This window comes from Mytilus edulis, chromosome 12 (assembly GCF_963676685.1).
Source record: "Mytilus edulis chromosome 12, xbMytEdul2.2, whole genome shotgun sequence".
Taxonomy (NCBI): domain Eukaryota; kingdom Metazoa; phylum Mollusca; class Bivalvia; order Mytilida; family Mytilidae; genus Mytilus; species Mytilus edulis.
Window position 1 is genome coordinate 55,182,458 of NC_092355.1, and position 14,571 is coordinate 55,197,028.

At 31.0% G+C, this 14,571-nt stretch overlaps 1 protein-coding gene across 1 annotated transcript in view; it reads left to right on the forward strand.

Moving 5' to 3' along the window:
- LOC139498840 (uncharacterized) overlaps positions 1-13,106 on the forward strand; it is a 37,878-nt gene extending 24,772 nt beyond the window's left edge. The window contains exon 7 of the mRNA XM_071287413.1: positions 10,938-13,106. Coding sequence (XP_071143514.1) covers positions 10,938-11,005 — 68 coding nt within the window. The 3' untranslated portion in view covers positions 11,006-13,106. The remainder of the gene's footprint in view (positions 1-10,937) is intronic.
- Positions 13,107-14,571: the final 1,465 nt, after the last annotated feature.

Sequence of the window (14,571 nt, forward strand, 5' to 3'; positions counted from 1 at the left end):
GGTAATACTTTGAAAAGCAAATGACATTTAAGGTGGTATGGGTGTCTTTTGCCATCTTGGAATGTAAAAAACAGAGAACCTAAGGTCAAGAGTTTCAATAAAGTTAGCAAAATGTATTGCAGGAATGCAGATATTTAATGTGAATTTTTATCTAAAAGAACTAATTTATAAGAATATAAGTATAACTTATAAATATTAATATTATTACAAGTGTAGATTATTTTTGGTTGTTTTTAGTGCATTTTCTAAAGGAATCGACATGGAATTTTTCTATTTTGTATTTTAGCCGTATTTTAAACATCAGGTATCTTTTCTTTTGATATTCTCAAAGCATTGTCTGAAAGCTATCTTTTCCTAATTTATTTTACAATTCTATCATTTTGTTTAATTTCTAATCACAAAGTGGTGTTTTTCCCTGTATAATCCATACAAAATGTGTCATTTTGTCACAACCTTTAGCTTCAGAAAATGCGCGTTGACCTATATTTTTTTATTATATTTTTGAACATATACAAATAGATACTACGTTTTGGCAAAGTATGAACAAATTCTATCATTTTTATTTTAAACTCCCATACCACCTTAAGGGCGCTCAATACAGTTTTGATCCCATATTGAAATTTTGCATATAAGCTATTTATGGCCTGAGTAATTAAATATGTAAAAAAAAAATATATACCTTCATGTGCTACTTTTTGAGTAAAATGAGTTCTAATTTTTTTATATTTGCTAAAAATTCGGATTTTGGGACGTATTTTTCCTTTCAACAGAAATACATAACTTTTTCGTTTTAAAAGATAAACAAAAGCTGTTTTTTTGTTAAATTATTTGTAAATTCTGTTTTATATAAATGTCCTTTAAATTTGTTCAATTTGTTTTTCAAATAACTCATATTTATCAAATGTTTATAACTGTAATAAAAAAACATCATTTTTATACGACCGCAAAAATTTTAATTTTTTGGTCGTATATTGCTGTCACGTTGGCGTCGTCGTCGTCATCATCGTCGTCGTCCGAATACTTTTAGTTTTCACACTTTAACTTTAGTAAAAGTGAATAGAAATCAATGAAATTTTAACACAAGGTTTATGACCACAAAAGGAAGGTTGGGATTGATTTTGGGAGTTTTGGTCCCAACATTTTAGGAATTAGGGGCCAAAAAGGGCCCAAATAAGCATTTTCTTGGTTTTCTCACTATAACTTTAGTTTAAGTGAATAGAAATCTATGAAATTTTGACACAAGGTTTATGACCACAAAAGGAAGGTTGGGATTGATTTTGGGAGTTTTGGTCCCAACAGTTTAGGAATAAGGGGCCCGAAGGGTCCCAAAATTGAACTTTGTGTGATTTCATCAAAAATTGAATAATTGGGGTTCTTTGATATGCCGAATCTAACTATGTATGTAGATTCTTAATTTTTGGTCCCGTTTTCAAATTGGTCTACATTAAGGTCCAAAGGGTCCAAAATTAAACTTAGTTTGATTTTAACAAAAATTGAATCCTTGGGGTTCTTTGATATGCTGAATTTAAAAATGTACTTAGATTTTTAATTATTGGCCTAGTTTTCAAGTTGGTCCAAATAGGGGTCCAAAATTAAACTTTGTTTGATTTCATCAAAAATTGAATAAATGGGTTCTTTGATATGCCAAATCTAACTGTGTATGTAGATTCTTAATTTTTGGTCCAGTTTTCAAATTGGTCTACATTAAGGTCCAAAGGGTCCAAAATTAAACTAATATAAAATGTTGCTGATGAAGTTTTTTTTATTGTTTTATACAATAAACAATGTATATTCACTTTTACTACCAACCAATCTTTACCATTCAGTGATAACAAGCACTTTATTTTACATTTTAATATTTTATGATGTATTTAAAAGAGTAGTTATTGTTGCAAACTCCATTAGAAATTTGAATTGATATCAGTTTTGGAAAAAGGGAAACGGGGATGTGAAAAAAAAAGGGGGGGGGGGTTTAAATTTTTCTCATTTCAGATTTCATAAATAAAAAGAAAATTTCTTCAAACATTTTATTGAGAGGATTAATATTCAACAGCATAGTGAATTGCTCAAAGGCCAAAAAAAAACTTTTAAGTTCATTAGACCACATTCATTCTGTGTCAGAAACCTATGCTGTGTCAACTATTTAATTTTAGATTTAAAAAGTTTGAAGAAGAAATCTTTAATTGATTTGTAAAATCTTGACATTTGTTTTGTGTAAAAAAAAACCCATGTAATGTCAAAAATTTGATCACAATCCAAATTCAGAGCTGTATCACGCTTGAATGTTTTGTCCATACTTGTCCCCAACTGTTCAGGGTTCGACCTCTGCGGTCGTATAAAGCTGTGCCCTGCGGAGCACCTGGTTAAATTTTTAAAAAATTGCACTATTTACATTTTCCTGAAAATTGGCACACATAATATTCTTTTAAAAGTTACTGTAATCAGACCAAATGGCGTTTTAAGTCCATGAATTCGTTTTCAAGTTAGATAAGTTTGAATGATAAAATCAGTCGAAAACTGAATATTTTCCTGATAAGCCATAGTTTGACCTCGCAAAAATAACAATTTTGTAAACTCAAAGAATGCGACAAGTAAATATTGAGGAGTTCTTTCCAAACAAAGCTATTACAGTAATCGATAATGGTAATAACAAACTCATATTGAACTTTATTTTTTGCTCAAATGCAAGAAGGGACTTATTATAACTTTCTGCACTGTTTATTGTTAACTTCAAAGTAGAGACGCTACATCCGTCATCGTCATCGTCCATAGTTGTCATATACTTTTACTAAAATCTTCTCTGAAACTAAGGGGCTAAATTTAACCAAACTTGGCCAAAATCAGTATTGGGGTAACTAGTTTTAAAAATGTGTCCAATGACACCGCTTGCCAATCAATATGGCCGCCATGTCTTAAAATAGAAAATAGGGGAAACATGGAGTTTTTGGCTTATATCTCTGAGGCTTAAGCATTTAGAGTAAATCTGACATGGGAGTAAACATGTTTATCAGGTTGAGATTCATTTGACCAGAACTTTTCAGACGAATCAGACAACATGTTGTTGGGTTGCTGCCCTAGAATTAGTAATTAAAAATAATAATTTGGTCATATATTGGTATCACTTCCTGGTCATCGTCAGCGTCGTCCGAGGACGGATGGTTTCCGGATGATAACTTTAGTATAAGTATATAGAAATCAATAAAAGTGTAATATAAGGTTTATAACCACTAAAGGAAGGTTGTGATTAATTTTGGGGGTTTTGGTCCCAACTGTTTAGGAATTAGTGGCCAAAAAGGGGCCAAAAACAATACTTTTCTAATACTTTGTATAAATTGCTTATTTCTTGACCAATTTCAATGGGGTCTTATTTTCTTGAATTGTTGGGATTCTTAAATATGCTGAATCTAACCGTGTATTAAGTTTTTGGAATTTGATCCCTGTTTTTAGATTGGTCCAAATGTTCCAAAATTAAACTTTGTTTTATTTCATAAAAAAATGAATTATTGAGGTTTGACATGCCGAATCTAACCATGTATTAAGATTTTTAATTTTGGGTCCCGTTTTCAAATTGGTCTACATTATGGTCCAAAGGTTCCAAAATAAAACTTACTTTGTTTTGAACAAAAATTGAATTCTTGGAGTTCATTGATATGCTGAATCTAAACATGTATTTATATTTTTGATTATGGACCCAGTTTTCAAGTTGGTCCAAATTCGGGTCTTAAATATTGCTGAATCTAACCGTGTTTTTAGTTTTTGGAATTTGGTCCCCGTTTTTAGATTGGTCCAAAGTGTCAAAAATTTAACTTTGTTTGATTTCATAAAAATTTGAATGTATGGGGTTCTTTGGTATGCTAAATCTAACCATGTATTTAGATTTTTGGGCCCTGTTATCAAATTGGTCCACATTGAGATCAAAAGGGTCCAAAATTAAACTTCGTTTGATTTCATCAAAAAATTAATTCTTGGAATTCTTTGATATGCTGAATCAATCCATGGCCATGTATCTAGATTTTGGATATTGGACCATAATAAGTAAATTTTAATTTTCTAAGTTCATAATTATACCACATTCATTCTGCATCAGAAACCTTTGCTGTGTCAACTATTTAATCACAATCCAAAGCTGTATCATGCTTGAATGTTGTGTCCATACTTGCCTCAACTGTTCAGGGTTCGACCTCTGCGGTAGCATAAAGCTGCGCCCTTCGTAGCAACTGGTTGGTTATTATCTTGAATATTACTATAGATAGAGATAAACAGCAATAATGTTCAGCAAAGTAAAATCTACAAATAGTCAATATGACTAAAATTGAAAATTGACCCATTAAGGAGTTAATGCCTTTTAAAGTCAATTTTTTTACAATTTTTCGTAAACTTTTGTAAATAATCTTTTACAAAAATATTCTACTCTGAAACTACAGAGATTTCGTTTGATTATTGGTGTTTTAACACCACTTTTAAGCACTGCATTTAGGCTATTTTGTGGCAACCAGTTTTTATTGGTTGGGGTATCCAGAGAATTTAGTTTTTAAAAATGTGTCGGATGACCGTGCCTCCCAACCAACATGGCCAACGTGGCTAGAAATAAAACATAGGGGTGAAATGCAGTTTTTGGCTAATATCTTTGAAACTAAAGCAAAAGTATATTGGTTGCATTATTTCGTGCATCGATTGTAAACAAAAATATCAGTTGAGCGACAGTTTATTATGCTAGTTACTACATGATGTTCATTATGTTGCATACATTTGAGTTGCATTATACTGCAAATTCCAAAATCATTGCAAGGTTTTTATTTTTGGGAATAAAGCATCTCGGTGAGTATCACAATCATAAGAGCTCGCATTCTGTTAACTTTTATATAACCTGTATGTACTTTTTTCGAAATCGCAATTAAAACCTGCACTTTTGTCCTTAAATTCCTGTACATAAAAATCCAGGCGTATATTACATGAATTCCAGACGGAATTTTAAAAGGGGATTCGTTTAAAGTCCACTTTTACACGAAGAATCTTTCTTAAATGGATTCCAGGCGGTTTCAGGGCGAAATAGGGCTGAAATATATGCAAATTTATCCACCTGTCTTGGGAGGAAAAAAATTCCGTCTAATTAAAAGGAACAATGTTTTTCTCAAAAAAATATCCGCCGTAGACGGAAAATATATCTGCCTATAGAGATGGAAATTATATCCCCCTAAAGAAACGGAAAATATATCCACCTTAAGAAGTGAAAACAAAATACACCTAAAGATTTCGGAAAAAAACCCACCTTAAGAATATGAAAAAATTCTGCCTTCAATGAAAGAAATTTTTCATTCCACAGTTACTAGGCCTTCATACAATAAAATGCTAAAATTGTTATCAAACTTAATCGAATGTATTTAAGCAACTACAAATTACTACATGTATAATTTTGACATTTTGAGTTCTTCACAATTTCTTCATTTTCAGTTATTAGTCATATTTTAAGGTCTTTTCAGTGTTCTTTGAATATAAAGTATTATCACAAATAAGGACATAGATTAAAATTACCATGCATTATTAATTAAACTAAAATGAATTGGCCAAATTCGTCTATGGTATACAAATAAATTGTGAGCTGCCTAAGTAGGTTGGGTGACTTATTTTAGCATCCCTTCATTGGTTTATTTAATTTGGCCATGTGTATTCCAATATATATTGTATTTTTCCATCATTTTAACGTATTGACTTCACGGCCGACACTCGGCTAACCGAGAGATTGGTCTGTTAATCTATATTGAGTATGCGGCTATATGAGAGATTTGTCTGTTAATCGGGTTGGTTATACGTCTGTTAAGAGTAAAACGCATAATTTAATGTTAAACAGATTTTTGGCATATTATAAGAACCAAATCAAAAAAAGAAAAGTGTCTGACAAAATGATATCTATCATAGAACATTTTCCACCTGTAAAAACATTTCTTAGTCTGCGCAGTTCTCAGTAAAACTAAAAGGCGTCGCACGAGTATGTAGTATTTATGCTTATATGCATAGCATCTTTTAAAAAAAAAAGGTGAAACAAACACTTTAAGATATCATTTAAAGAACAAAAAAAAAGTTCTTTGGTTCTAAAAAAATAAATTAACATTAGTAAATATTTCATAATTGTAATGTAACGTGAATTATATCCCGTGTTAGTAAAAATTATGGGAATAAAGTCTGGGTTGGACAATTGAAATTGTGTCAGTTAAGAGTTATTTAGCCACGACATTAGTTTTTTCTACCTTTATATTTTCCCATTCAAAAAGTTAAGAATGAGATGTTCTTAAGTAAAAATAATGACAATACGGTGCAACAGTATCCTTCTAGTAAAGCAGTTTTATTTTGACTTTCTTTGCATTTTATTGAAGGGTGTGTCACTTCAATATAGCGTGATATGGATTGGACGCTGGAATATGCACGAATCTATTATTAACGTTTTCAATCAACCTTAATTTTTGCGTCTGTTCAAAGTAGCACGTTCTCAAATCCGACTGAAAGTGTCTTTCAAATACAACACAGGGTACATATACTGTGTTGTTGTTCTAATATGCACATGATATTGTCACTTGACGTTAAACCCTATTTCGGCAGCATCATCCAATTGCTTCTTTTCTTCTATTACTTAATCATATGTTGTTTACAAAACATTCCAAAGAAGTAAATGTAAAGGAGCGAATGCAGCTACATTTGGTTATCTTAAGTTTTAATTCATTTCATTCCGTTAAGTTCCGTTTTCTCATCACTTGGCGTCCGTCGTCCGTCGTCGTCGTCGTCATTAACTTATTTCATTTTGAAACTCTTCTAGAGAACCACTGAATGGAATGAAACCAAAGATAGCATGAATGTTCCTTATGAGGTGCTGACCAAGTGTTGTTACTTTGTAGCCGATCCATCATCCAAGATGGCCGCCAGCGGGGGACTTAGTTTAACATAGGACCCTAGCGGAAATGCATACAAATGACTCCTTTTAAAGAACCACTTCATGGAATGAAACCAAACATAGCATGAATGTTCCTTATGAGGCGCTGACCAAGTGTTGTTACTTTGTAGTCGATCCATCATCCAAGATGGCCGCCAGCGGGGGACTTCGTTTAACATAGGACCCTAGGGGAAATGCATACAAAAGTCGTCTTCTAGAGAACCACTGAATTGAATGAAATCAAACATAGCATGAATGTTCCTTTCCTTATGAGGTTACTTTGTAGCCAAATTTTATCTTTTTTATATGATTTCAAAAACCCAAGTAGAGTCAGGTGAGCGATACAGGCTCTTCAGAGGCTCTAGTTACGTCGGAAGTGCAGAGGAGAACTGCAGTTGTCCTCATGTAAACTTCAAGCATGTGTTACCAATATGAGCACATCGCAATCCGTTACTGTTTCAACAGCCAGGGGTGTTTCATGTCTGTATTATTAAGCAATTATTTTTTCTCTTTTTTTTAGCAATGCATCACTCTCTACTGTCCTTATCTATTATTCTATATTCTGCCTCTCCATCCAGATTATCGTGTATACCATGAGGGTCCGGATTGGGAGTGTTGTTTATTTCTGTATTCTTTAAATTTTTATGTCACTTTTCTCTACATTTTATTTATCTTATTCATTATTCTTTCTCTATTCTTTAAATTTTAGCCTCCCAATATATTTAACTTACTGATGTTTAGTTACATTACGACGTTTATCTCTGATTTATATAGTGGTTACCAATGTAGATGACAAATTGGTGTCATTCATGACAACTAAACAGAATCCACATGATATATGCGACCATTCTTGGATGAAATTAATATTACTTTAATATTACACTTTTTGAAAACATTTTCATCAATTTTCAATTTCCATTGTCTAAATTGTTCATTGTTCATGTGTTGTTTCCGTATATTTCATGTTTCATTATTCATGTGTTTTTCCGTATATTTTAGCCGCTCGTCTTGAGCCTACCCAATTGATCCGATAACACCCCGATGAAATAATCCTTGTATTGCCTTTCATAACTCTTAACAGACCAATTAACAGACCGGGTTTTATACATCCGACCCATTAACAGACCAGGTTTTAAATAAAGATTGATTAATGTCACCAAAATACATATTTCCGTGTAGATTTTTCACACAATGATATCAATATGGTTAACAAACATAATGCCTGTCTTTTTTCGATGTTCAAAATATTGCATGCACAAGTAAATTCAACCCGCGTGTCATTTTGTGTACATTTTGTGTGTGTAAAATGTGTATAAATTTATTGATGAGTAACCCGCCTTTTCATTTTATAGATCGTACATCGAAGCTAGAAAAATCAGTACATTAAATTGTTTTTTAGACATGAATAATATTAATGATAAAAATATATTTAAAAATTTATACAATGAAACATGCCGAACTTTCAATGATTTTCTCGATAACACCTGATTAACAGACTGTAGCCAACCCGATTAACAGACCAACCGCCGATATAGCCGCATACTCAATATAGATTAACCGACCAATCTCGATCTCGGTTAGCCGAGTGTCGGCCGTGGACTTGCGTTTACTATTTTTACCATATATCATTCAATATACAACAGAAACATCTAAAACTTGAAACTCTAAGATTAAACTATGAAAAATAAGATGTAAGCATTTATATTTTTAGAAAAAAATCCTTGTAAAATCAAAGTCAGATAATTATAATGAATTTACTATGGCCTGTTTTGGAGATTTTCTGAATAAAATAAGACCTGTGGGCTGTGACCCCCGTTTTCAATTTGCTAATTTCAAAGATATATATCATGTTTATATCTAAAAAAAAAATTACAGATGGTTTTACAACTTCTGATTTTTTTTTCAAAATGTTTTTAAAGTCCAATATGTGCAAAGATTATTTAAAAAAAAAACATTAATAAGGATTTCTTTCATATAAAACTACTTACTCAAAATCTGATTGTGTGTCCCTTCTTCAGTCCTATCAGAAAACAATTTTCTTTTGTTTCACCAGTTCTGAAATATAAAAAAAATGTCTCAATTACAATTAAACTAAATATTATTACATATTCTGTTCATGAAGTGTATAGGTTATTCTTTACTTTGATTAGTGTTGGTCTTTTATTTTACTTTAACATCATATGCCCATATTTACATGCAGGTCTTGCCATTTTTAAAATCTTAAATTTGATCCATGATAATTGAGTACATATGTACTAGTTTTAAAAGATAATACTTTTTTGCTTTTTCGGAACAGATGTCTATATATTTAATTATTGCAGTTATACCACAGATCTCCAATTTTGCCAAAACTACTATTAAATAATATTTTATTAAAGAGATTGTCTTAAAGATATGTCATACACAATACCATAGTAACTATGTATATGCAAAAAATGCATGGTCTTATAGTTATTTTCTTGATCCTACATGGTACTTATATATGTCACAATTTATTTGAAGGATATAGCAGTTTCATAATATCCAAGATGGATGAAATACATAATACTATTTGTACTTACCAGAAGATTTAATCCAAAATATATGAAAACATCAATCTTCACAAATCCAAAAGTCATGTCATCAGAAGAATACATCTGCACTTTTTAATGTCAATAGAACAATTTGAATCTTTTAAGTCTACAACTCTACATCCATGGTAAAATTCATATTTTGGTCAAGATAAATAAGACATTTCTTCTTGTAATGTCTGCAAGTATAAATTTTGAATCTGACTAGTATTGGGGTTGTCTAGGGAGTTGTTTGATTCCTTGAAATGTTTCCCTAATCATACTTTTAATTACGTAAATCTTAAATATTTGATATATATAATAATTAATAAATAATATTCACATATTTTTATCTATTGTTTTTTATATTTTGAACTGTAGAAATTTAAGAGAAATGTACAAAGCCATGTGTCCTCCTTCATTGGATCCCAACTCTTGAGTGTGTACATATCATTTCCTGTCCATTTTACAGAGACAAATGGAAAGCAGATGGCAAATAACATTTCTATCACTAATTGATAAGAAAGAGACTGCATGGAAATACTATTTGTGTATTATAATGATTATAACTTGATTAAATAGAGATACACTTAATTGTACTTGAAAATAAATTAATTTTAACCTGCAATTCCTATGATGGGAAATTCAAAAATAAATCATTGTCTTTAATACTGTTAGTGAAATAAGTATATATATATTATCACTAAGTCACTTTATATTTGTTTAAATGTATATAAATAGCAACACATAACATAAAGTTATAAATAACCTAACAATGCTATCAATTTATAGACACTATTTAAATTTATTTGAATTTAATATGCCATCTGTCTTTAAATAATTAATGTTGGATTTCATGGTGGTACACAAACTGCCTTTATGGCCCAAATAAGCATCATGCACTCTCTCATCAGTAATGATATATTTCACATTTGAAAAAAAACTTAAAAGAACAAATATTCTATGTAGAATTCCTGCCTGATAAATTTGAACAAAATCTTTTTAAGTCCAATTTCCTCCTAAGAAACTTGAACAAATATACTAAGTCCAGCATTCCGTCTATGATATTTCTTTTACTATAGAAATCCTGTTAACTCAACAGGAAAGTTGTTTACATTTCGCCTAATAAAGGTCTTTGATAGTTAAGGCTGACTTTTTTCAATATTCCATGTCCGCCTTAATTCCGTCCATAAGTCTTAATTTTTAGGTGGATTCCGCCTGGAATCATGCTACTTTTAAGCGGAATCCTCCTAATATTCTCATATGGGTAATCTTAATAAATCGCAATAATAAATGTACGCAATAACCTGTTTATTCATCAATTCATTTATAAAGGTAGAAGCTGCATATTTAGATAAAAAATTCTCAACAAAGAAGAGAAATGCAGCTTTACTTCCTGAGAAGGTGTCAAATAAAGCGTGATTGATTATACTTTTTTTTTCATTTTCGATTTTCTTTCGTTTAAGGTAACAGAAGTAAGAAAATTGAATGCCTAGGATGTGGAGGATACTTGTCTGTTCGAAGAAACGATTGAAACAAATAGGGGGAAAATCAATTTCCAAATTTGTTTAACAAATATAAATATAATTTGTACAAAGCCAATGAATTGTCATACATTTACTACATCTTAACTATAACTTGTACGAAGCCAATGAGTTGTCAATACATTTACTACATCTTAACTATATTGCTGTTATTTGTTGTATTTTTGCTTTTATTGATGTATTAAGAAATTATATATTTGATAAAAAGATACATGTATTTGTATTTATATAAAATGTTGGAAGCATATCATTATTTAATGAACTATGCAGAGACTGATGTTCCTTACAATGTTGTTATATAAATTATACTAGAACACACCCGCGAAATCGCGGGCATTCAAAGCGTAGTTTAAAGTATGTAAAGTGTTGTTGGAAGAATTTTGTAAAATATTTAATGACTGGAGAATTTCAGCAAAAGTATCATAAGTCATAGGTTATTGGGGACAGGAAAATGCTTTTTTTTTAATCCCTCCTCCTTTATTTCCAATATTCCCATTTTTTGGTTTTCTATCAATTTCAATATGAACATACATTTAGTATGTTATGAACATTCAAGTAAGGAGCCTGTAATTCAGTGGTTGTTGTTTGTTTATGTGTTACATATTTGTTTTTCGTTCATTTTTTGTACATAAATAAGGCCGCTAGTTTTCTGGTTTGAATTGTTTTACATTGTCAGTTCGGGGCCTTTTAAAGCTGAGTATGGGCTTTGCTCGTTGTTGAAGGTCGTACGGTAACCTATAATTGTTAATATCTGTGTCATATTGGTCTCTTGTGGAGAGTTGTCTCAGCATGGCAATCATACCACATCTTCTTTTTTTGTAATCAATGATTTTTGTAAAAGATTTAATGACTGGAGAATTTCAGAAAAGGTATCAAAAGTTCACATGAATATTTTTAGCGCTTATCTGTATATTATGAACATTCATTACTATATAAATATAGTGTAGGCCTACATGTATTTACTTTACTTATCGATCCATAGTGGTCATTGATATAGTATACAGACCCTCTCTATTTAATAAACTCTGTGACTGCCGTGGATAGTAAACTTGAAAATGATAGCAGATAGAATTCTGAAAATACACTTTATTCTTTGTATATGTACGTTCAAAGTATACAGAAAAACGCAAACCGGAAGTCTAATCTTACTTAAAATTTCGTCCAATGACGGGACAATATCCGGATGCCTTTTTTCTCGTTTTTCTCCAAAAATAAGTCAATCTGAATAATCATATGAATGGATGACAAATGGCACTATGCACTGTACCTATAGGACACAGAGGCGTGTTGATCAATTAATTGTGGAAAGAAGAGAAGCGACACCCAAAATGAGGTCTTCTCGTTTAATAGTATAGATATAGACAAATGTATTATAATGAGAAATTCATCAGCAGGATTAATTACATAACTGATGATGTGTTTTGTTGTCTATTGTTTGTTTTTCATCACAAAAATGCTGTTCATTTTTGTCTCGCCTTGATGGAGTCAAAAAGCGAGACATAGGTATGCTGTTTCCGGCGTCGGCCGGCAGCGTCAACAATGTATTAGTTTGTGATTAGGTCTAGTTTATGGTGAACCACAAGTGGTAGGTCAATAATATTTGGTATGCTGTTGCATAAGCATTGGCGCATCTCTTTTCCATGGAGATTATATGGCCCTGCCCGCTCAGTCATGGTCTATTGACTGAATTTTTTTCTGAATTATCATGTATAAGTTTGTGATTAAGTCAATTCAAAGGGAATCATTAGTGGTAGGCCAATGTTAATTGGTATTCAGTTGTATAAGCATTGGCACATCTCATTTCCATGGACAATATTAGGCTCTGTTTGATTTCATCAAAAAATGAATTATTGGGGTCCTTTGATATGCCAAATTTAACCATGTATTTAGATTCTTAATTTTTGGTCATGTTTTCAAATTGGTTTACATTAAGGCCTAAAGGGTTCAAAATTAAACTTAGTTTGATTTTAACAAAAATTGAATTCTTGGGGTTCTTTGATATGCTGAATCTAACAATGTATTTAGATTTTGGATATTGGACCATAATAGGTAAATGTCCAATTTAAAATTTTTAAGTTTTTAAGTTTTAAGACCTTAGTTCTTAATATGGGCCCAGTTTTCAAGTTGGTCCAAATCGGGGTCCAAAATCAAACTTTGTTTGATTTCAACAAAAATTGAATATATGGGGTTCTTCAATATGTTGAATTTAACCATGTATTTAGATTTTTAATATTTGGGCCCGGTTATCAAATTGGTCCACATTGAGGTCTAAAGGGTCTAAAATTGAACATTATTTGATTTCATCAAAAACTGAATTCTTTGGGTTCTATGATATGATGAATCTTACCATGTATTTAGATGTTGGATATTGGACCATAATAGGTAAATGTCCAATTTAAAATTTTTAAGTTTTTAAGTTTTTAGACCACATTATTTCTGTGTCAGAAACCTATGTTGTGTCAACTATTTAATCACAATCCGAATTCAGAGCTGTATCAACCTTAAATGTTGTGTCCATTCTTGCCCCAACTGTTCAGGGTTCGACCTCTGCGGTCGTATAAAGCTGCGCCCTGCGGATCATCTGGTTTTAGTTATGATTTCACGTATTTTAGCAATAACCCTTTTGTCCTGGATTCTATGCTGAATAAAGTCATTTAGTTTGTTACTTTCATATAGAAAGAAACCCCCTCCCCATCCGCCCTGTGAATTTTTTGGTGAGCAATTAGATAAAAAAACATTTAACCATTCAAAATCAAATTCAAATACAGAAAAAAAAACAAGCAAATCCCCGTTAAAAAAATAAGAACAAATGATATTATATAATTCTGAATAACATTGCAAAAACATACTAGTCTTTTAGTGAATCCTTTGATTGCAAAACATTACCAGTAATAAGCGATTCCATCCGTCCACAACTAGAAAAAAACATTTATGTCATCAGATGCATATTGATAGGGAAACAGGAAAACCGCCCTATTTCATTTGGTATTTATTTTAGTATGTACAGGAGGTCTCACTAATTAGCGTCTAGAAGAATATTAGCAACAAGAAGCGACAAGAAGAATAATTTAGCGACAAGAAAATTTTTTTTTTTAATTAAAATAAATATTATAAGAATATGCAAAAGAAAAAAAATTTAATGACAAGAAAGTTAATATTATATCAATAAATAGATAGAAAAAAATTTGAAACATAGATCTACTTGCTACATTTATTTGTGATATTTTATTATTTATTATGTATAAAGCAAGTGTTACATTTACCCTGTTGTATTATGATATTATTTTTACTTATGTTTTAAAAAAATAATATATTTATCTTGTTATTGGTTTTTAAAACTCTGTTTGTACAATATATAACCAACTTGCAAAATGCATTATTTGTGCATCATTGTCCTGAAAATATAGACACTAATTGTGAAATAACAAGAACTGAAATCAAACAAGAGGAAAACATAATAAAAATGTAAATAGTTTTTATAATTTTATTTTGTGTATTGCCTCATTTAACGATATTTATTATGTTTATGTCTAGTTTAATGTTGTCTTTATTGAAA